Raw genomic sequence first — 24026 nt, 5'->3', positions numbered from 1 at the left:
CTGACATTCCAAAGACAAGCATGGCAGGTAAATTCAACACTTTAAATTGTCACTAGGTGTGATTGAGAGTGTGAATGGTTGTTCGTCTCTGTGTGCCCTGTGATTGGCTGGCAAACAGTTCAGGGTGTACACCGCCGAAGCCGGCTGGGATAGCACCCCCGTGACCCTTGTGAGGAATAAGCGGATTAAGAAAATGGATGGATGGATAGCTGGATGGCTGGATGGATGGATGGATGGATGGATGATCTTGTTCAATGGTGGAAAATGCTGTCTTTATTTACCCAAATATTGAAAAGAAAACATTTTAGAGCTGTAAATTTTATTATTTGATACCATAATATTTTTGCTCATGGTTTTCATACATCAAAATCTAATATTGGCCCATGTTTGTATCGCTTTGAAATTATGGTTAGAAAGTTAAATCTTGCAATATACAATAACACATTTTCGTGACAATGTAGCAGCCAGGTTTCCATGTAATCTATATGAAATTATATTTATCATTTTTCTGGCAGGCACATTTTAAAACGAAAGATCCCTCCGATGCTGTGGAAGCTCTTATGCTTTAGGATGTGGCAACACAAATGTCAATAAAAGCCTATAGAACATCCGAACTTATTTTTGGGGTCAATCAGGCACTTTAAATGAAAATGAGTGGGTGGTGTTACCCAATTAACACAAGTTTGAATCTGATTGGTTAATTCTGAACACAGCCACTATAGCTGTTTATTTTTACCTCCCCTCTTCCCTTGTTTCACAACATGTAATGTATTTCTCAGAGTAGATAGTGTCATTGTATCAGAATTAACATTGTGAACATGTCTGCTAGGAAGACAGAAACATGCTCATTTGTTTTATTCTACTAAATATCATTGTCAAATGAAGTTACTAGTGTACATGTAATGAAATGCTACAAGATTTGCAATGCTCATACCCTTTCTGCAAATTACATTCATTTTGTTGGTTAAACTAAGCTAAACAAACACGGATGGTGTAGCACAGCTTGGTTCCTCCATAATAAAAGCATTTGTGATCAATTTGGAGTAATGTTATTGATGCAAACAATTTCCTCCACTTTAAATCCTGCAATTTAACTCTTAGATGTCAGCTTTCGGGACATGGCAGGTTTTAATATTCAATGTTCACAAACAGTGTAATTAACACCGACCACCCCCTAACAAATGTTAATGGAGAAACATTTCAATCAAAGCCGTGACTTAATGAGATAATTATATATTTGAAGTGTTTCCATTAATAGAATCAGTACTACACAAACACCCACGTACAACACATCAAAACAGACATCTAGAACAGAGTGTCAAGCTCTAGCCCGCCACATCCTTTTATGTGGCCCGCGAAAAGCAAATGATGTGTGTCAACTTCCATGATTCTTGCCAAAATCTGCACCAAAATTTCAAATTGTCATGTGTAATAAATATTAATGTTGAGATTGTGCTTTAATTTTTTTCTTACCCTTTTTACTTTAACAAACTACTTACCATAACGTTTGGTTTTAGAACTAGTAATCTATCAATTTGTTGTAGATGATTAAACATTCATTTGGTTTCAAGTAACAAACAGCACATAACGGCCCTCTGAGGGAATCCCTAAGTACAATGTGGCCTGGCACAAAAATGAGTTTGACATCCCTAATCTAGATGATGGATTTCAATAAAGTGGACCCTTCAAAGCCAAATGTTCTTGAGGTCATACAATATTGAATTATTCTACAAAACTTTTCAGTCCAGAAAACCCTGAGGTGATATTGAGATGTCACTGTCGAGCAAAACTTCCACAAATCAGGTGCTTTGCTCTGGCCCTCCTATGTGCTCTTCCCCTTGTTAGGCATATCCTTTCTCATGTGTTCCACTTGTAGCACATTGCCTTTCCCTTCTTGTGCGGATTTTTTAAATGTAAGACACTTGACAAGGAAACAAAATAGGTGTGTGTGCTTATTGCTTTTATAGCGTGTGGTGTGGTGTACGCGAGATTAAAGGGAGTAACCTGAAACATTTCTTGACAATAATATGTCATATGTGACCTCACTAGTCTAAACATGACATTCTGATTAATATTATATTTGTGGAATATGAGTTCTGCAGCAAAATCCAGCCGGTTTCATCCATCTCAGTGGACAGCCATTTTGCCACTTGCTGTCAACTGAAGGTGACATCACAGTTGCTCAGGGCTCAGGCAACAACCAATCGCAGCTCACCTGTTTTCTGAAGCAGAGCTGAGATTGGTTACCTGAGACCTGAGCAACTGTGATGTAATTTTCACTCTACAGCAAATGGCAAAATGGTCGCCTTTTGATACTGATAAAAACTGCTGGATTTTGCTGCTTAACTCATATTCCACTAACGCAATATTAACCATAATACCTAATATTTAGAATAGTGGGGCTGCGTAGAACATATCATTGTCATTTGTCAAGAATTTTGGGGGGGCCCACTGAGCCATAGAAGTCTATTAGACGTCTCGTCTAAATTTAGACCGAAAGTAGCCCGTCTATAATTGTTGATATTTTAGCCCGAATCTAGACGACACACTTAATCAAGTAAATATTAAATATTAAATTAAATGTTAAGTTGTATAAATGATGGCAAAATGATTACTAGGATTACTACATTTTAAACAATCACTGATTAATGTACAGTTTAGTTTATGTTTAGACTTGATTTAGACGTCTAAATCGAGTTCTAATTTTAACTCTCTTAAGACTAAATCCAGACGTATTTTTTAAAAATGGCGATTCGTGCCGCAGTGAGCATGAACGTAGCTGTCTTGATTCAACGCCAATCAAAGTGGTCAGTCTCGCAATGAGATTTCTCTTTTGGCAAACGTCTGGTGTGTGTTTAGCAAACGTTAAGCAAATATTCAGCAAACGTTGCGGCTTTGAACGAACCCTGACGAGAAATCATTATTCGCTACTTTCGCAAACACTCGCAAGCATTCACCCCCACGCAGAGGTGAGTAGTAACGAGTTAAATTTACTTGAGTAACTTTTTGAAAAAAAAAATACTTCTAAGAGTAGTTTTACCACACAATACTTTTTACTTTTACTTGAGTAGATGAGTGAAGAAGTAATGCTACTCTTACTCCGCTATAATGGGCTTCACTAGAGTCGTTAATCGTTACTCGCCGCCCCATTCATACATTAGATGTACTGTATTTTCAGGTAAGCACTCCGCTTGACTGACTGTGTGGGAGCATTCCCACGGACTAGTGATGTGACGTTCACGAACGAATCAAGTCTTTTGAACGGCTCTTCAATGTGACGATGGGAACGGAGACCCGTTCAACCCCTTAACCCCCACCCCCCCTTCCCCCGTGCTCCACCGCTCGCTTTTAGAGGGAGCGTCATCTTTGTATATTAGTGTCAATCAAACAATTAACTACTAAGTGGGTCGAAAGCTCTAAAACAAGAAAAAAATAGGCAGATGCTCTCTGCGCAGCGCTGCTTTAGCACCATGGCAGAAGTTAGAACACAACGAGTTTAAAAAGTTATTTTTTATTTTATGATTTGAAGATGCCAGCATTTGCATATAATTTTGTTTTTGTCTATCTGATGACATTGTTTTTCAAAAAATAAATCAGACTTCATGTTCAAGCAGTTACTCAGTACTTGAGTATTCTTTTCAGTGAATACTTTGAGTGATTTATTTGATGACGACTGTTTACTTTTATGTTGGGTCTGATATTACAGATCCCCTTAGTTACTGACCGTGCACCAAGGAAAAAGGAGGCAGAAGCTGTTGCTTTGTTTTATTGCAACCGCGGCTGGGAGAGGAGAGGAGGCGCGAGACCTTAACTCACGCTCGGCTCCTTCCGACTCTCTCTCCTCCCCCGGCCACCTCGTCGCTTTTATTACAGTAAAGTTTCAGTTTCGTTTCATACGTCATGGAAAAATACAAAACATTAGAGAAAGTTGAGCGGCGCCTCTAAACGACAGTTGATAATATAAAAACATAAAAATATATACAGGATATTCTTTAAAATACACATAATGTTAAGACTACTGTTTTAAGCAACTTCACATTTTACTTGAGTAATATTATTTTGAAGTAACACTACTCTTACTTGAGTACAATTTTTGGCTACTCTATCCACCTCTGCCCCCACGGTGGGATACGGGCTTAACTGGCTATTCTGTTTCACTGAGTCCATGGCTTGGCCCAACTTGGTGTTGACCCAGCCCATTTAAAAATTTTGGCCCCATTTGTTTTCTGAGCAGATGGGGGAGCAAAAAAAATCACTCTACACACACTAAACACTTCTATAATAGGTTAAGAAAATCTTTTAGTGACATAAAGCAATTAGGCCTTTGTGTACCCATACCTTAGCCTCTCTGGTTCAACACATTTACAATCAAGTTATAAAAAAGAAGTATGAATTGTGCCCCATGAAGTGAGCTGATTGTCTAAAATGCAAATTGTAACGTCCCTCTGCACGCATGATATAGAGAAGGAGTGAAGAGAGTGACTGACCAGGGCACAGAGAAGATCAACTGCTTCGAGAATGAGCTCCTGGTGTCCTATCCTCGTAACCCCCAACTCCTCCAACTCCTGATGGGTGATGTGCAGAAGTTGCTCGCCACCCATTTGCTCCCGCTCGAAACTTTTCACATATTGCTGGAGACAGTCATCCAGACCTGAGAGAAAATAGGATGAGATTCAGGTCATATTCAAATTCACATTACTTTATTGATCCCTAAAAGGGCAATCCCCCAGTCACAACTTGTCAAAAAATAAAACAATAATGAATAATACAGAGGGAGACAGAACAGGAAGCCTGGTGGGTCGCCTTTCAGCGCCCCGAGTTTCTTAGATGGAAAGAAAAATCAAGAGAAAACATAAGGCTCAAGCTCTGACCCTTTAAAATGGGGCACAGTATGAACCTGGAAAAAAACTCAGCATGTAAAGATAGATAATAAAAGACATTTGGGTGAGCTCAACCTGCATCAAAATTCCGTAGCTGACAAACTATGATATTTTTGATGATGGTTAAAAAATACAGAAATCAACAAAGATTCACTGGGAATTGTCCAGTGTGGGGTTTTTTTTAATTAAAAGACGCAATAGGTTAAAATCTACAAAATAAGTGGAATACTATTTGTACTTGTAGACGGCATTACATGCAGGGATCAGAAGTGTATTTTCCTATGAATTTGTGCATGTTTATTTTGCGCTTTTGCAATACAGGTTCATTCCCCAATTAAAATTGTGTCTAACATACAGTATACCTCAGAGACGGAAGTAATATTGACTTTTAACCTGCCATGCAGTATATAGATGTGGTGGTCGGGGATACTATTGATCAGTTAAGAGCTTCAGGCTTGGGATAAACAAAGTCAGCAAAAAGCGCATCTAATGAACAAGCCTGTTAGAAAATGAGAACGCATGAGGCAGAAAGCATGAGAGCACCCATCAGAGAGGAGAACAACAGTGCACTAAAGTCTGCCTGTGAATGTTTGTTTCAATGTTTGTTTCAAGCACATCACACTTACAAAACAATTACGATTGCCGTTGATAAAGCTGAGTGAAGCCGTGAGGTAAACACTGATGCCCGAGGGAAGCGAGGATGGCAGACAGACTGTGTAGTAGCACCTTAACACAGTCAACACACACACACACATACACACTAATAGCAAAGCAGGAATGAGAGAAATCTGGCACTCAGTATGTCATGGGACACAGAAGGCAAAATATCATCCCAGCGTTATTCTGAGAAACACACAATCTTGTTACATACGATATAGCAGACTAAATTTCAATCTAACACATTTATATGTACTGTTACTCCCCAAGTGGGGATAAAAATAAATAAATCACAATGGCTCATTGTGTTTGCTTCAGATGTGCCAATCTGGCATTGTCTCCTGCAAGATGCAGATCACGAAAATACATTTTATGTAGTGAAACTGCTACCGGCGCTTTCAAAATGAAATAACAGCATTTTACAGCCTTGAGATTATGGTAATTGCAAAATAACAAATGTCAACACCGTTTTTAATAATGCCTGGAAAGGGGATGACATTGCTCCTTCATCTTGACAATATTACATCCATGGAATGCCACAGATTCATTTTCCAAGCTTCAGACTGAGTATTTTGGTGATGACAGGCATTATCCTTAGGTGGGGGGGGGGGGTTAACTGTAAGCACATAGATTTCGATTTAGAGGGGTTTAAAAACTTAAGTGACTACAAATATATAGGGTAAACAATAATGTAACCAGGGACGTGCTGAAAAAAATGATATGAGAATATTATTGTGGGCTTCTTTACATATCGATAAAGGGGCATTCAAATCTATATTTAATGTTCTAACAGTCTACCAAATTTGACCTTCGAGATGCCATGAACTACTGAGGAAAAGACATTTGTACTTGAGGCATATTTTCGGCTGAAGTCTATCGACGCAACTCAATTGCAATTCAAAGAACAGTTAAGATGTCCTGAATTTCCTGTCCACTCAATGATCTACAGATGGGTCAATAAGTTCAGAACCCATGGGATTGTGCATAACCTCAATGGTAAAGACACTAACAGACAATCACACTCTGGACGACGAACCAGATGCCCGAGCCACCTCAACTGGTTCCTCTCAATGCGGAGGAGTAACAGCTCAACTCTGAGTCTATCTCTAAGGGAGAGCCGAAAATATGCCTCAACTATAAATGTATTTTCCTCAGTACTCCATGGCATCTTGAAGGTCAAATTTGATAGACTTTTAGAACATTAGTTCTTCTTGGTAAATCGGAAAAATAATAAGAATTTATTAATTATTTTTAAAGTTATTCAAGTTTAGGTGATGATTATTTTTTTGTGTCACGCTGTAGTAAAGATCTGTTCTCAAAAATTAATCATTTATTTTAAATCACATTTTCAGATGATTGACAGGTGATCCTAGATTGCATATGACAGTTTGGGTCGAACCATTCTGGAGTTTTTAGAACAATGAAATTGAACGGCCTACTGAATATACATTTTATTTTATAAACTTTGATTTTACTGAAATATTTACATAATGTAATAAGTATTTTCAAAACGTTTTTGCATGGATGATGCTTTTTAAATGCATTTTAAAATCTTGCTTACCCCCTGGAGTTCCTTCATGTACCCCCAGGGGTACACGTACCCCCATTTGAGAACCACTGGTCTAGTAGACAGCATGGCAGTTTTATCATAACTAGACAACATTTTACTTTGTTTTGCTTAAAATGCTGATACATTCCAAACATTTTCCATAAGCACATACCTATCAATATGTGGAGATGTTCTTGTATCTACACTTGTATGTTCTCATATAGCATAATACAGTAACAAAATGAAAGCAGAAAGAACATTTTTAATAGAGACATTTTAAATGGCAGTTAAAATAAATTGAAAATACCCAAGTACACAATACTCAGAAATGTATTAGGCCTAAAAGTTGATATTAATGGAAATGATCAACATATATAGAAAGAGAATGTACAATGTATGAAAAAAAAAAATATGTCCAGTATTGACAGTAATATCTGCAAGTTGAGTGCATGAGCAGATTTCTTCATGCAGCCGGCAGCAACAATAGCAGATACAGCCATGCTGAAATGATGGAGGCAGAGCAGACCCTGCAGCAAGTAGCGAGGAATATGAATTCATGACTCCAAACATTAACATATGAGAGAGACACATTTGCTCTTCTCATTTGTACCTCAGCTGCCGAGGCAAGGAGGCATTTATGAATCGTGTTTATACAATGTGCCACATTATGAAGTCAGTTTGGGGCAAATACATCTATTTATTTGGGAACTGTAGATCTGATTAGTTGTGTTAAGTGTCTCAATTCAATTCACAACAAGCAGCAGTTTGCCAGACAGGCCTAACAATACATTTTTTTCTAAAATAATCTTCAAGCCGTTTATTGCTATTCTATGCAGGTTACTGTAAAACTAAACATATAAAAAAATACAATTGCACATTATGTATTTAAATCAACTGCTTGCCTCCGCTAGCTTAATTCTAATATACAATGGGGAACACCACAGGCAAACAGGATAACAATTAGCATCTAGGTGGCGGTTTCTACCTTTTAAGCAACAGATATTTCAACACAAACAGAGCAGCAACACATTTAGACAGATGATACTGTAGTTACAAATGCAAATCAGTACCTCTACATACACATGGATGTACAAAAACCTACACATGGAAACGTACACATTAGCCTGTGTTTAATCAATACATCTTCCCTTAAATTAGTGCTTCTCAATGATTTTTTTTTCTTACACAGAGAGAAGGACTACCTTAAAGTGACAGTGTGTAGAATCTAATGCCATCTAGAGGTGAACTAATAGAATGCATCAAACCTATAGGCATGTGTATTTCAAAGCACACGCACTACGACACCTCAGAAAGACCACACTTCATAAGCCTCCCACCAAATACAACATTTGCTAAGTCATTCACCTTCGAGTATCCGTAGCAGAAAGATGGTGGTAAAACATGTCAGCCTCCTGTAAGATGCGGCCCGGCATATGCAAGATAATTAGGGATTACTCGATCTAAGATTTTTTTTTTTATTAAATGTACGTCAATGTGATAGTTATTTTATTCAGATTATTGAAATTAATAGTTTTGTTTTGGTTTTTAATGAATAAACATTGGGGAAAAAAATCTTAAAATTCTACACACTGTCTCTTTAAGCAGAAGAAGCTGATATTTTCTAGTTAAAAGATTTTCAGAGTTGCTTTATTTATCAACTAGCAGTTTACTGCATTTTTAACCTCAGTACAAATAAATCGTGACCCTCTCTCTAGAGTTGGTCATGCATTATAATGCAAGTCAACAAAATATTTGCCCCAGCATAGCTAAAATAAACCTTATAAAAGTTATTTTTCATGACGTAATGTCAGAAGTGTCATTCTGTGTAATCAAGTTAGGATAGAAGTGTGTATTGTTTGTTCAATTTGTATTGTTTGTTCAATTTGGAATTTTTATTTAAAATTATTCTTGAGGTTCAAAATTTCCTCAACAACTACTTCATCGTCGCTGTGTAAACTGTAATATCAGTTGGATGATGGAGTTATCTAGACAGTCAGATTTGACTCTTATTTAAGGGTTAGGGTTAGTTTTATACTGGACTGTTTCCCATTATAACTCAATGTAATGTTTTAACTTTTTTATTATTATTTTTATGTAGCTTCTTCATTTACATTCCATGCAAGTCCTTCAAATATTTTCGGCATTTATTGGCATACTATGAGGGTTGCTAAGCAACCAACAGCATGGGAAGCCTCAGAGTAGAAGTAAGGGATCAGCATTTGCTGGCCCTCAGGACTCAGCACTGATGCAAGGCTAAGGCCCGCGCACATACAAACACAATACTTATCTGTATTCAAAAAACATCGTTGAAGGCCACAATAAAATCAGATTTTACTGCTTAATATGACTCTAGATGAAAAAGCTTCTCAGCAGCGATTTTCCCGCTTGCCCATTAACATCAACTGAAATCAGACAGTCAAATCTGTTTTTAACTTTTCCGTCGAGACCATGCTTGGGTCAGAGTAGAACTCGTGCAAAGAGCACTGACAGGCAGCGCAGACCGCTGTCTTATTGCCTTGCCTCCTATCTTTGAGTTTCTAGCTGGAAAAAGTGCACGTAAAAAAAAAAAGACTCAAAAGCCACTGAAATATTCCTACTGTGAAATATTCATCACATCATGACAGAATATTCTTAAGAAGGTGGCATTTTAGCTCTCCCGTATGTGAGCTTTCAAGTGCACCCCAGCCTCCTCTCTGAAACGCAGCTTGCTGGATGCGCAGGCAATCTCAACTGATGGCACTTCTACTGGAAATATTCATCTTTATACAAATTTACATGCTCGGAGTGAATATTGACATTCAACGCAATCTCCAATTGAGAGAGTATATAATTTCTGTCACTGTATGGAATAAGGAGTCAGAAAGTCATAGCAATGATCAAATAGTTCTATTTAAAAAATCATGTACAATGCTTTCAAAAAATGTAATGGCCTGTCATACGTAAAATAAACACTACAGTATATTATGTTTGTGATGTGAAATGTGATATTTTGTCTCCCAAAATTGCACATTTTATCTTAAAAATTATCTAATTTGCCATGATTTTAAAGTTGTCAGATAGGGATGTTTGATACCACTATATATATATATTTTTTTTTACCCGTGCAAGTACTCAACTCTTAAGTAGTCACCGACACTAGTAATTGTTAAAAAAAAATTAAAAAATAAAGAAAGAAAGACCTTTGGATATATATCCATGAAATTATTGGCAATTTTCTACACTTCTAATTTCCAGTTCCTGATCATCAAATGGCCACAAGAGGGTGTATCCGGAATAATGATGCCATTGCCTGATATCTGTACTTTCCCATCCCTGTCGGTGTTCGCATTTATCCTAACATTAACTGCAATAAACCAATCCTGCATAATGTTTATGAGAACACTTTTCCCCAAGATGTTAGAGTTGCCATCAACGATGTGTTTACGTTGAAAATATTTTATGAACACGCAAAATTTGAACATGATCCAAATAAAACTGTGACCCGTGTTCTGAGCACAAAGAAAAGCAGATGGACAATTTGGAATCCAATTCAAAGTTCCCTGCGGGAAACAATCACATCACATAAGACTTAATTGCGTAATATACTGCTTGCTGTCCTGCAACTTGGTGGCCAAAACAAAATACAGACACTCTGCAGTGAATCCTTTGTTGGTTTAGTAAACTTAGTGCATTTCCCATTGATGTGGTTCCAGACAAAAAACAAACACCTCAGGTAGCAGTGTTTTCTTTTATTATTATTGGTGAGTGAAAGGCAAATAAACACAAAATGGTCTACCGCGTTACAGTAAACCAGAAAGTAGAGCTTACTCAGGGAAGCATATTATTCTCCTTCACATGATTTAAGTAAATATGTTGCTTGGACAACATACTAGGCTGCTTGATTATGAAGAAAATATTCATCACGATTCATTTGGTATTAACTGCAATCATGATTAGGACAATCATTTATTTTTTGGTATAAAACAAGAAAATGTTTAAACTTGTAAAACAATATTAAGACAAATACATTTCTTTGAAACACTATAATTATGAAAGTTTTCTTCGGGCCAAACAAGATATATTAAATTTGTCATTTTAAAATAAAAAAGGTCAAATCTATAAATTTTAAAAACTCAAAATTAGTATGAATAATCTTTTATTTTTGTTTACGATTATGCCGATTTTATATTGATGGAGTGTAATTATTGAAATTGTAATTTAATTTCTATTAATTGCACAGCCCTACAACCCCATAAATGATTAATTATAATTAAAGACAGCTACTATCTCCATGTCAATCTCCAGCTCGGTGAAGTCACATTGAACCTGAATGGTTCATTTCCCAGTTGGAGCTGCAAAAAGTTTAATTGCTTTCTCACCACAACAGAAATGTTCTGAGAACCCCACATCTGTTTTGGTTGGTTTGGTCCTCGCCTGATTTGGGTTTCTGTGATACTTAAACTGAAAGTCAACCTTAAACATTTCTTGACAATAACATCTTATATGTGACCTAATTAGTCTAAACATGACATTCTGATTAATATTACATTTGTGGAATATTAATTATGAAGCAAAATCCAGTCGTCTTTATCCATCTCAGGGGTGCGGGCATTTAGACACTTTCTGTCGACTGAAGATGACATCAATGTTGCTCAGGGCACAAGCAACAACAAATCAGAGCTCACCTGTTTTCTGAAGCTGCACTGTGATTGGTTGTTACCTGAGACTTGAGCAACATTGATGTCATCTTCAGTCAACAGCAACTGGCAAAATGGCCGCCCCCTGAGATGGGTAAAAACAGCTGAATTTGCTGCTTAACTCATATTCCACCTACACAATATTAACCAGAAATGCCATATTTAAACTAGTGGGGCTGCATAGAACATTATAGACAAAAAAAATTGGGTTAAATTCCCCTTTAACACCTGATTAAACAAACCACAAACAGGGAGGAAAATGCCCTTTTTGTGTGTTTTTCCTCTTTTGAGATCAAAACACACTAATGGGTGTTATGATAAAATCACCCTAATAAAAGTGTTGCTCCTGGAACAACAGGTGCAAAAAGACACACAGGACCCTCTGTCTAAGTGTCCGCCGGGCTAGAGCTGGTACTTTGATATGATGCCCACTGCATCTCTCATTCTATGCACAGCTCAGCCATAAACTGTGCTCTCCCCGTTTCTCCATCATGGCTTCATTTCCTCCCCCATCTTAGGGAAGCTTTTTGTTCATTTTGCAGCACGCTTTCCCATTCCTAAATTTCCTGCTCCCTCATCGTTCGAGTCATTGCACACGAAGGGCTGTGTGTTTGTGTGTGTGTGTGTGTGTGTGTGTGTGTGTGTGTGCGTGTGTGTGTGTGTGTGTGTGTGTGTGTGTGTGTGTGTGTGTGTGATGCTGCATGCATATGTGCCTCACTCTGTGCCTATAGGTTATCCAAGCATGTGTAGCGGGCATCTGTGTGTAGTTTATGCCTCCCCATCTTATGGCATGTGTTGTGACTCCAACACGATCAGATCTGGTTTCCATGGTTACCAATGCCCCACTTAAAGCTCCTGCTCCCAAGTTTGTGTGTTAATGCGTGTGCGTGTGTCCATAAATGCGTACATGAAGTTCACCGAAACCGACAAAATCTCCTGTTGAAATGGATTGCAAATATGCATGTAAAAATATCAACATGAGGAATCAAACCCATTTTATAATTGTTATGACTTCATACACATTGCATGTTTTTGTTGTATTGTTTACCCCTGTTACCATGTAGGAACTGTGTGTTTCTTGCTTCTGGTTGCACACATAGAAACAGGTGAATGCTTTGTATCTGAGTCGATAAAAATGCATTATAAAAACATTTCTGGATTTATTTTGCTTATTACTGTGTAAATAAAGGAGTGAAAGGCATTGTTTAAACGTTCTATGGATATGTGCGTACATTATTCCAGATTATTAAAATTACACTGTGTATGTTAATGCTATTTTATTGGCTGGGGACCAGTCTAGAATGCAACCTGCCTCTCAACCAAAGTTTCAGCTCCAGCTTACGCTTTAAGTGGTGTAGAAAATAGAGGGATGCATATTTATGTTCGTTTTCCAAAATAGTCAATATAATTTACAGTGGATAGCATTTTGGGATCATAACCAGTTGTATCAGCTTCTTAAATAATTAGGATTTTGTTGGACAAAACCACCCTCAAAAAATATATATATATTTGTCATTACATAGTGATCATTAAAACAGTTATTTTGACCAACACATTTCTTGACTAGGTTTCAAAATTATTTATTTTTTTCCTGATCATTTTGAATTAACATAGGAACCTCTGATATTATCACCTTTACAACTCCCGCAGTAAAGTGAATCTGCATTATAGAAATTTCCTATTTGAATACTTTATGGGCATCTTTCTATGACATATATGGCACTTCCTTTTTTAAATATAGAAAACAATTTTAAAATAACGCAAACACATATATTGAGACAGCAAGAGCAAATGATAGCACAAAAACACTGTACAAACAGTTATTATTATGCAATTATGCCAATCTTGCATAGCGTTTACAAAAATATATATCCAAGGATTCCAAACTAACAAATTAAATCATCTCACCAAATTTTTTTTTACTTAACACTACATCTGTATGAAGTGCCTCACACTGAAACAATTATCGCAAAAACAGCTCACAGCTAAACAATTTCAAATTCTTGTAACAACTGCTTTCTTACCATACGATGCATTTGCCTGACAAAAACATTGCAATGAACTAAATAGACTAAATAAATAGGAGCAACAAAATGTGCAGTATGTTCCCACCAAAAAGTGAGAATTCAAATGTTTGTAGTCTACAGATTTGTAGAGTAAATTTTACTCTGAAAAAGACTATATTCTTTCCCAGTCTAAACATAGTCAATTTTATGCTCGGAAGAGAGTAAAATATAAATAAAATAAAAAAAACAGATGAGGAACAATCACAGAACCTTCAGGTTGGGAGACAGCCAACCTAACCCCTGACCCATGCCACTCCTGCTCTGTGTCAATATATCGCAGATGTCAGGTGGAATCCTCGTACCTCAATGTTTGCTCTTTTGGACTCACCAGCAATATGTTAACTAAGAGTAAGTCTGGCATAGCTCAAGTGGTAGAGTGGCTGTCTTCCATGCTGAAGATTGTGGGATTGTTCCTCAACACTTCAGTGTTGTTGTTGTTTCAGTATTTTACTCTGTTCCAAGTGTAAACTTTACTCTGTTTAGAGTGGGACTGAATAGTCCTTTTAGAGTAAAATTGACTCTATATGTCTAAAAATGTGGAACACAGTGTAAACAGGCTTGGGCTTAAAGACGAGAATACACAGGATGGAATCACAGCCATGAGAAGTCTATACATAACATAACCAATATGTTTTCCAATTTAAACCACTGAGAAATAATAAAGGAATATGGACTGGTAGTAAAAGTGGTCTTTCACCCACTTGCTAGTAGATTCAAACAAACAAAGAAGGGAGATTCTTTCGGTAGAAGGATCAAGCAGCTGCGAAAAGAACCAACCATATGCTATTAGTTGGTAGTTGATCAGAAATAGATTCTTGGTCAAAAGGTTCATACTGTAGGTGGACTGCCAGGTTAGGTTACTTTCTAATTACAAGCAGAAGGGGGGGAAATACTTCATTCAACATTGTTTTGTTTTGTTTGTTTGTTTGTTTTACCAACAACCTTAAAGTACAATTTAACAACTTTAACAGCAACTGGACTTTTGCTCCACTCCTCACTAATATTTAAAAGCGGCGCTCAGAGGGGGTGTTGCCTGAAGGACTGTTGGGTTTGCAAGAGGGAGCGGGTTGGGCGGGGTCTGGCTGTGACTGACAGCAGAAAACTGCGATCTAAAGAATTATTGATAAAAAAAATAAAAAATAAACTAACCCAATGCTATGCTAATAAATCACTAACCTGAAAATTGATATAAAGGTGTTTGCAAACTAAGGAGGCGTGTACGAGTGGGCACCCAAGCGACTAAGTCAGTTTCATGGAAGTGATGTGGGTAGTCTGTGCTCATCCAAGGAGGACAAACAGCCAAATTGTGTTTTAATTCAAGCAACTTTCAACAAACATGCACTAAAATGTCAAAATAATGACCAGAACATGTAAACAGCTTAAGTAGACACCCTTTTATACAGTTTATCAGGGGAAAAAAGAAAAAGAAAAGTTGATTCGATGTTGTGTTGCTCTTTACCCCCAAAAAGGTTTTTCAATGCAATGTACACATTTTGTTCTGAGTCAAAAAAAAATAGTATCAACATGGTTGACCAAAAAGGTTGCTGTACATGTAGTATTTAGATTATAACGTATACAGGGTAGAAAAATGGTGAAATTGTAAATCGGCTCACTGATGATGATGATGATGATGATGATGATGGTATGTAGTTTGGGCACACAAATCATTTTAAATAGTTACCTCGTTTTCACACAAGTGCTCACATTTACATGCACATATTAATCAAGTTATTGCCATGGTTTGTAGTATGCCAGGTGATAATTATGCTCCTTTTAGCTTGTTTAGCAATGGGTCTTCGTCAAGGAAAATAGTACAGGTCGAGCGGTATGAGACATTATCTTCGCAGCTCTCTATAAATTGTACATGCATTTTATTATTATTTTTTAAGCATTTTAATTTTTGCACAAAGGAGATTTACCTTGACTTGTGATTATTATACCACTTGAAGGCAAAGAAAAAGAAAAAAAATACCCTTGGAGTGTCGAGTTTTGACATTACTAGTTCTTGTAATTATCCTGCCAATCAAAAGTCAAGATTGGCATGATACGAGTGAATTAAATACTTTGTGCACTACTTCACTTCTTGCACATGGTCTGCCTGCTTACTCATACTATGATATTGTCGAAACATCCTCTTTTAGGTGTTGTTAATTTGGGGGTGTCCTTCTCTTCGGCAGATATGCATGCGCTATACAATTTACTCCGTCAAAGGAAACTCTCACTTCTTTCCCCTGATGAATATCTTTGATATCAGGGTTTTTTTTGGTCATTCTCTTACTATATGATGAAAATTCTTCCAATGAGTTTGGTTGTGTCTTACTTTAAAGGTGCTATCTTCCGTACCAAGGTATAATAACTCAAATGTTGATTTCTTGTTTAGATCTAGACTTCTTCATCATTATGATTTGAATTCATTGAAGAGCTCTGGTCAACCGTACATGAGTCTCTTTAGATATGTATTATACATGCATCAGAACCGTTTTACAGCTGTGTGACACACAGAGATAAATGGTACTTCATTTACTTTTCCACCTTACTGTACACGGCCCTACAAGGCTTTACATTCAACTATTCCTTCACCTACTGATCACGCAGCATCAGGAGCAACTGGGGGTTCAGTGTTTTGCTTCGACGTAGAAAACAAAGGCATCGAACCCACAACCTCTGGGTTGGGAGAAGACCACTCTATCACGGAGCCACGCCGCCCCTGGTGTCAAATCCAGGTTCATAAAGTAAAAACTGTGCCACGGTTTGGCTCTAGCCACAGGTGCTTCTAATCAACCAGCAGGTAAACGAGCTCCCGGAGCAGAATTTTTACTTTTTGGACCTGGATTTGACACTTCCGGTGACAAAAGCAGATTGATGATTACATCAAATCATTTATCAAGATAAAGGTCAGCGCAGTAGCACAGTATTATACCTGTTTTTACACTTATATTAAAGCAACAGCTTTATAAAAGCAAACTAACGATAGTTTAAAACAAGCTCTCTTGTCGTAGACCAGCTCCAGTTGGAAGCCGCCATTTTAAAGTCCAAAAAAGACGATGTCACTGCACATTTAGGTCAAGACAGAGCATGCGCACACAGGACGCAGCCTGGATATTCCGACTGAAGTGTATGCATGACATCAAATCGGACAGACAAAAGGAATATATATCACCCCTGTTTATTCCGATTGAAGTGTTTATATTGAGCATTTTCATTCGTTTGGCCATTTTAGTTTCATTCTAATTGGAATACAAGGCTCCATCTAAACCCAGCTTCAAACAAGAGTCAAACCCCAGTTTGTTCAGTCTGCGGCAAAACAAAAGGGAATTGAGAGAGGTGAAGTGTCACTATCTGAAGGCGTGAAGCTGCAACAGCTGTATGAATGTGCAGTATGGAAACAGCAGCGAATAAATGCCTCTAATGCAGATTTACCAGGAAGCCAAGTCACTGTAAACTCGAACGTTCAAAATAATCAAATAGATTAAGTACACAATACTCAAAGTTTTATGAAAACTACTACTAACTAAACTTATTTAAGTTGGTGTAACTTTGTATGCTTTTATGAGTAATTTGTACTAAAAAGTTTTGATTAAATTGAACTATACTAGTTTTTGGGTAACTTAAAAACATAAATTAGCTGATGTTTCATCATATTAGCCCTTTAGTTGAAATTGTAAATTATAATTTATTCTCAGTTTACTATCTGGTTTAAATAAATTAATAATAATTTATGTTAGATTATAAACATATTCTCATAGCAGGTGGCATGGTGGCCAACTGGTTAACATGTCTGCCTCCTAGTCCAGAAGTTGTGAGATAGAATCCGGCCCTCTGGCCTTCCTGGCTGGAGGTTGCATGTTCTCTACGTTCCTGCGTGGGTTTTCTCCGGGCACACCAGTTTCCTCCCACATTCGGAAAAATATGCATGGTATGTTAATTGAACACTGAATTGTCGCTAGATTGTCTGTGTGTGCCTTGCGACTGGCTGGCAACCAGTTCAGGGTGTACCCCGCCTACTTCCCAAAGACAGCTGGGATAGGCTCCAGCATTCCCGGGATTCTCGTGAGGACACACAGTGTATTTATGGTTTGGACTTCTGTTAACTTAATCCAGTGGTTTTATAACATTTATAAATTAGTAACTGAGAATAATTGAGTTGCTGTAACAGTAAGCTTCTAAGTAACTATCTATCCCCCAAAAATAATTTGGTTTAATCAAACTAATCAAGTTCTGCAAAACTTTAACTTTTGAGTTGATCAACTCAAAAAAAATGAGGCAACAGATTACCTCACTTTTTTTTAGTTCTGCTTATTTATTCGGGTTAACAGTGAATGTGAAAGGGGCTACTGTGTAATATTGATAACCTAATCTAGTCTAAAAAGTAGAGGTCAGCTAAAATGTTAACCCTGCCATCACATAAAAGTACAAATGAGTGTGTGTAACAGTCCTATGGTCATTCAATTGGTGTTTTGTTTTGCATTTGTGTAACGGACACTTTAGAGCAGTGGTCCCCAACCACCGGGTTACGGACCTGTACCTGGCCGTGGGCACCTTTGGACCGGGCCGCGTCGGGCCGCACAGTTGAAAGAATAAATAAAACTTACTGTACTTCCGGTTTATTGATTAGCCGAGGCTTAAAAATATTTTATTTTGAAAAGTGACCAGATTCTCTCTGTTAACGACGGACTCTTGACACGTCAAGATGCTAATTATCTCAGTCGCGTTTTGTTACCTTTGTTACGGTAGTAGACTTGCGTTTGTTGTCGTAGCCTTTTATTAATCAGCCGACGAACAACCAAGCACCCACTGGGTTGCCGGTCCGCCAAAGTTGTGGACATATATGAACCGGTCCGTGGTGAAAAAAGGGTTGGGGTCCACTGCTTTAGAGCACGTGTACAGCTTGCATTTCCGTTGCGTACACAGTAGGTCCAATGTCTAAGGCTCAAAATTTATTATTTTTAAAATTTCAGATGAAGGCTGTCATTTAAACAAAAATAAATTATCAACACATCAACTACGGTACTTATTTAAACAATGTTTTCACACACTTTCCATTAAAAAATGTTTTGGTGTATAACAATGCTCATTTCTTATTTAAAAATGAATTTACCGATTTTTTTTTTAAGAGCAATGAACATCTTTGGTACATTTGAGTGTCTTTGGAACACACCCTGCCACATTCAGTTTCTGTCAAACACAAATACGCACACAGAGGAAAGTCCTCCAGTGTGGGTGTTCAAAATAAATGCTGATGAGTCATCTTTCTATGAGCCATGCCGGTGTTGTGCTGCTTGAAGTCGTTCAGCAGCACACAGTCTAGTCTTCTGCTTAAATAGATTAACCTTGCAGTGAAAAGATTCCTAAAAAGTGCACTGCTAAGAATTTGCCTCAACAATGGCACAGGAACATGTGTGCTGTCTGATATTGATTTAAATCAATTCAAGTTATGCAACTATCATTTACGGGGGGAAACTACTTCAGAGGTCTAAATGAAAGGTCATTTAATTTTTTTATCACATAAATGTAAAAAAGAACCAAAAATGTAATCACTCCTGAAGAACATTTACATTATTTTGTATAAGGGTAAATAACTTTGATTTGGTCCATGAAGTCACTCAGTCGGCCTTATGAATATAATATTGGAACTTGTAATTGATATGGAATGCTGAAAAGGATTTTTAAGCCTACATAAGGAGAAGGATCCAAGGCAAACCATAATTTACCTATAAATGTATGTTGTACCCCTATTTATTATGGAGAAATTGTGAAATGTTGCATAGTCTGCAATTTTCATAGCAAATGTTTGAGAATTCTGTGGCTATTGCACGTCAGCCATTTTATTCCGTGAGAGTTTGAATTGAGACAAGGTCAAATGTTCTTTATTGCTTCCTCTCAACAATTTCCCAAAAATAATAGTGATTAAAAAGTCACCCTTTAGATTATCAGCCACAGAAGAGATAAGAAAATGAAGAAACAACTGCGTTTGCCAACTTGTTTCCCTGCTACCAAAAAAAAAGTTATATTTCTAAAGATTGAGTTGTCACTTGTTAAGGCACACAAATTGCTTCAGCACTTTTAAAATTGGCCTCAATGTCACTGCCATAAAGTGACAAAGTGCAGAAAAAGAGGGCTGATGGGCATCCAGGAAATGAAAGACCGAAGTAGGATTCTGTGCCTGAGAATGACTTTCATGGGACATGTTATGATGAAAATCAATCTCTGAGACCAGGAGTGTTCAGAATGACAACACGCCTACTTTTTAAATTACTGGAACAGGACTCAGGTTTGGAATCTGAGGCACTTTCTTTTGAGATGCACATGAATGTATGGATGAGAAGAGGCTACTTCACTCAGTGTCCACTGCTGAGGTCTACCACTCTTGACATTTGGGAACATCTTTGGAAGTCCTAGAATCCAGAGAGGTCCCACACAATGACAGGGAGAACACCCACATGGAAAGGCCTGAGACAACACTTACTACTTCATAAGGTACTTTTTCAAAATGTGACAAATATATCTAAAAAAAAAAGAAGAAGAAATGCTGATGTTGTCAGTTGCTTATGCAGTTATTATGGTCCTTATGATGATAATGCAGTCAGTTGCTATACAGTGGCTGTGTGCCTATATTAGTAACTCTTAGTTTGTCCAGTGATGTCACTCTTATTATATAGGCTAGACTGTTATATAGAATTGTGCATTGCCCTAGCAAGAGTTACTGAATGACACTTTTGTCAGTACGACAAGGTTCCTTAGCCGAGGTTTCCCGTCACTAGCTTTCTTCCATGCAAGCTGTACTTCCACGTTTGAGGTTGCTTACATGCATCCAGCGCTGCTCTTTCAGTCGAGGCTTCTTTGCATCCAGCTTGCTCAAGTTTCTTATCCAGGTTTTTAACGTCGAGTTTTTCTGAATCCAGACCTGCTCTCTGTTGTTACTTGGTATTATTAGGCGCGTTTCAACCGCAGGACGTTCGGGTATGGGGTGAGGGGGATGGACTTTCACAGGAACCGTCCTCTCAGTCGGCCCGCTTGTAGGTGTGTCTCCACTGCGGAGTACGACCCATTTCGCGACGTCACAAGTTTCGATCGACACGTAAACACCGTGCGACGGTTTCTTTCGCGACATCACCCAAGCACCGCACGATGAAAATCACGAGGAAAGAGAAAAACTTTAGGTGGTTTCTGTTTTTCTCTGCTTTTTATTTTATGTACTTGGCGTGGATGGATGGTTTGAGTGAGAGGAGACGGCGTTTAGATGAAGAATTTGAAAAGGCTGACTCGCAAGTCACAAGTTTCGATTGAGACGTAATCGCCTTGCGACCGTTTCTGTGACGTCATCCAAGCACGGCGCCACAAAAATCTGAACAACAACGAGGAAAGAAAAAAATTTGTGGCGGTTGCCGTTTTTTTCCGCTTTTTTGTTAAATGTACTGGGCATGGATGACAGTTTGAGTGAGAGGAGACAGCATCTAGATGAAGAATTTGAAAAGGCTAACAGTAGAGTGAAACGAAAATAGGCAAAGAATCATAAAAATAATTGTTTTGGTGGAATAGACTTAAGCCGAGAATGCATCATCGTTGAGCATGAAGGTAAGATAATTTTTTATACTAAATAATTTTTAGCCAATCAGCACGAAAGCTCGATCGGGAGTTTATCGGGCCGGCGGAGTAACTACCCTCAAGTAGGACCTCCGCTCGTCCCCGTAAGTGCCTGTAAATGTGGCCCAGTTGGGAAGGCTCCTTCAGTGGAGACACGCACATACGGGGCTGGCCCCGTAAATTTACCCCGAAGTTCCTGCCGTGGAAACGCGGCTCTTAAGACTCTGTTTCCCAACTTCCATGCCTTGTCTGTGTTTGGGTCCTAAGGAAGTGTAGACACTTCACGTGACAACTTCATTGTATTTCAGGTTTTCCTCCACTGTGTTTGGATTGAAACAAATTGTGTTCTGAATTGCTTCTATTCCTATTTCCTGTTGTTCATACTGAATATTCACCTAAGTAGAGGATGAAGCCGGTTGATGAGGACAATTAAGTCAAGGACCTTAGGCATCCATGTTTGCTTGCTGCCTTGTCCTCTGGGGTTCTCTGAACTACCTCAGCATCGAATCATGCAGAATCGTGATCCACCATTAAAAAGAACCCCAGTGTACTGCCTGCACAAATACACCATTAAAATGGCTGATCACACACGATTGCGGACACCCCCATTTCCCCCTTCTCTATCTCTCATGTCTGTCAATAGGGCTGCCACAGTTAGTGTCACACTGCTCCCTAGCTGATCAGTGTGTGAGTAGCCGTACCCCCCCCCCCCCCTCTCTCTCTCTCCCCTTATCCCCATCAGTTATAACATCTCTCATGCAGACAGACATATTATTAATGGCCACTTATTGATACTGACTTTTGAAAGGGCTCACCGAATGAGGACACATAATTCTTAGTGAATCTTACTGAACAGGCTGACATTCAGGTTTGGTGTGATTTGAGGCGTGTGTGCATGCATGTGTGTTGGGGGGTGGGGGGGGGGGTCGATGCAGCTAACAGCATTAATCAAACACACAAGTACTGTATAACACACACACATTGAGTGGTGATATGAGCTTCAAGCATGTGTCAGTGAAAGGAACTGATGACAGATCCTCCACATTCATTGATGAGACCACTGCATGGTGCTTACTCCGACCGCATCAGCAACATCAGCCTGTAGGTTTGCCTTGCAAGGCGCATTCTCAAACAAACCATATGACACGATGAATGCTGTGTCCTCACTTCTTTTCTTTTCTTTTTTTTAATAGGAAACCCATCTCACTGCACCACCTCCAACACATCTGGTTTTGCGTTTAAAACCACTCACTCATTCAGGCAGGAGAAGCTCCACGCATGCAGCGTGTGGCCGCTGCTGCTCACTTCACCACCACCCGATAATCCTCAGTCAGATCACATACAAGCCCGGACATTGACGTGATGCAGAGAAGAGATCCTAACTCACCTTTCATCCAGTCCAGCACTTGCTTTGGTGTCCATTTACTTATAGGTTCCATAACCAAAGCCATGATGTCACAGCCTCTCTGCGTTAAACAGCACAGGAGTGAAAGCAGGCGACATATGATATAACGTCTTGTCAGTCACATCTGGAGTGACGTGGCGCCGGATAATTCGGAGTGTAAAGAGACGGTTGTCGGTTTTATTCCCTCCATCAGAGCATGGCCGCCTGCAGAAACGGTGAACGGGATGCGGTGGTGCAATCTACGTGCACGCACAGACACGCGCGCACACGCGCTCCCAGCTTACCTCCCCTCTCCCTCTCTTTCTCGTGCCTTCCCGCCAGCAGCTCGCGCGCCGAGAGAAGGGGATTCGATGGGAGGAACCCCTCCCCTCTCCTCTCCCCCAACCCACCTCGCTGCAGCATCATAAGGGCCACCTTTCACAAAAGAGACCGGGAAATGGTGCAACGCACATCATACAGAGGATCTCGTTCAGCGCCCCCTCCTCTTTCCATCCACACTTTTCACAATACGGGGTCAAAGAGCGTTTAGGGGATGGGTTGAAAATCATTTAAAATCTTGAATATAAAACATAGAAGGCAACACCTGTAATAGCCTGCTAATATGTGTTAATCGTGCTAGGTGAGAGAACAGTTTATGCCTTCTTGTTGAGTCTGACTCAACCAGAAAGGTGAAATGTGCATGACTAATGATCAAGCAACACTATCTACGCACGGGGATATCCGCAGCAGTCGTCTCTGCAACTCTAGACTAAGCGATCAGCTGTGAGGGACAGCGCCCCCTGTTGTGCACCTGAGACATGGGTGACGTCATGGAATTACGCGTCACCATCCCCACACAAACTCATACACGCACACGTTCAAAGGGGGCTAAAGAGCACAAACTTGAGATACAATCACTGAATGTAGCAGTGTCATTAATTAAACCATATCAAATGAACAACAATAGTAATCTGAAAAATTTAGTTTGCAATACGTTTCCATGCAAAACCAATGTTTATCTGATTATATGATGGATGATTAATAAAATATTAATAATAGTCGAGTGGATCCTGGCACGACTGACGGCTGTCACTCACACTGGTAACCTGTTTTCAATTAGAACTTGCTGTGGCTAAATAATTTGCACTCATTTGTGAGCTAAAGCATTTACTTTTTTGCTGCTGTTACTCCTATATTGCAGACATTAATACTGGCGGCGGTTTTCCATGC

General features: G+C 38.8%; 1 protein-coding gene across 6 annotated transcripts in view; it reads right to left on the bottom strand.

Moving 5' to 3' along the window:
• Nucleotides 1-23153, bottom strand: part of LOC144058919 (connector enhancer of kinase suppressor of ras 2) — a 75946-nt gene extending 52793 nt beyond the window's left edge. For all 6 annotated transcript variants that reach the window (XM_077577574.1, XM_077577577.1, XM_077577578.1 and 3 more), the window contains exons 1-2: nucleotides 22800-23153; nucleotides 4488-4651 (exon numbers count right to left, since the gene is read on the bottom strand). In XM_077577574.1, the coding sequence (XP_077433700.1) occupies nucleotides 4488-4651; nucleotides 22800-22863 (228 nt within the window). In that variant the 5' untranslated portion in view covers nucleotides 22864-23153. The remainder of the gene's footprint in view (nucleotides 1-4487; nucleotides 4652-22799) is intronic.
• Between the last annotated feature and the right edge of the window lie 873 nt (nucleotides 23154-24026).

Source organism: Vanacampus margaritifer, chromosome 10, assembly GCF_051991255.1.
Source record: "Vanacampus margaritifer isolate UIUO_Vmar chromosome 10, RoL_Vmar_1.0, whole genome shotgun sequence".
In the NCBI taxonomy this organism is placed as follows: Eukaryota; Metazoa; Chordata; class Actinopteri; order Syngnathiformes; family Syngnathidae; genus Vanacampus; species Vanacampus margaritifer.
This window is presented reverse-complemented; position numbering and strand designations above follow the sequence as displayed.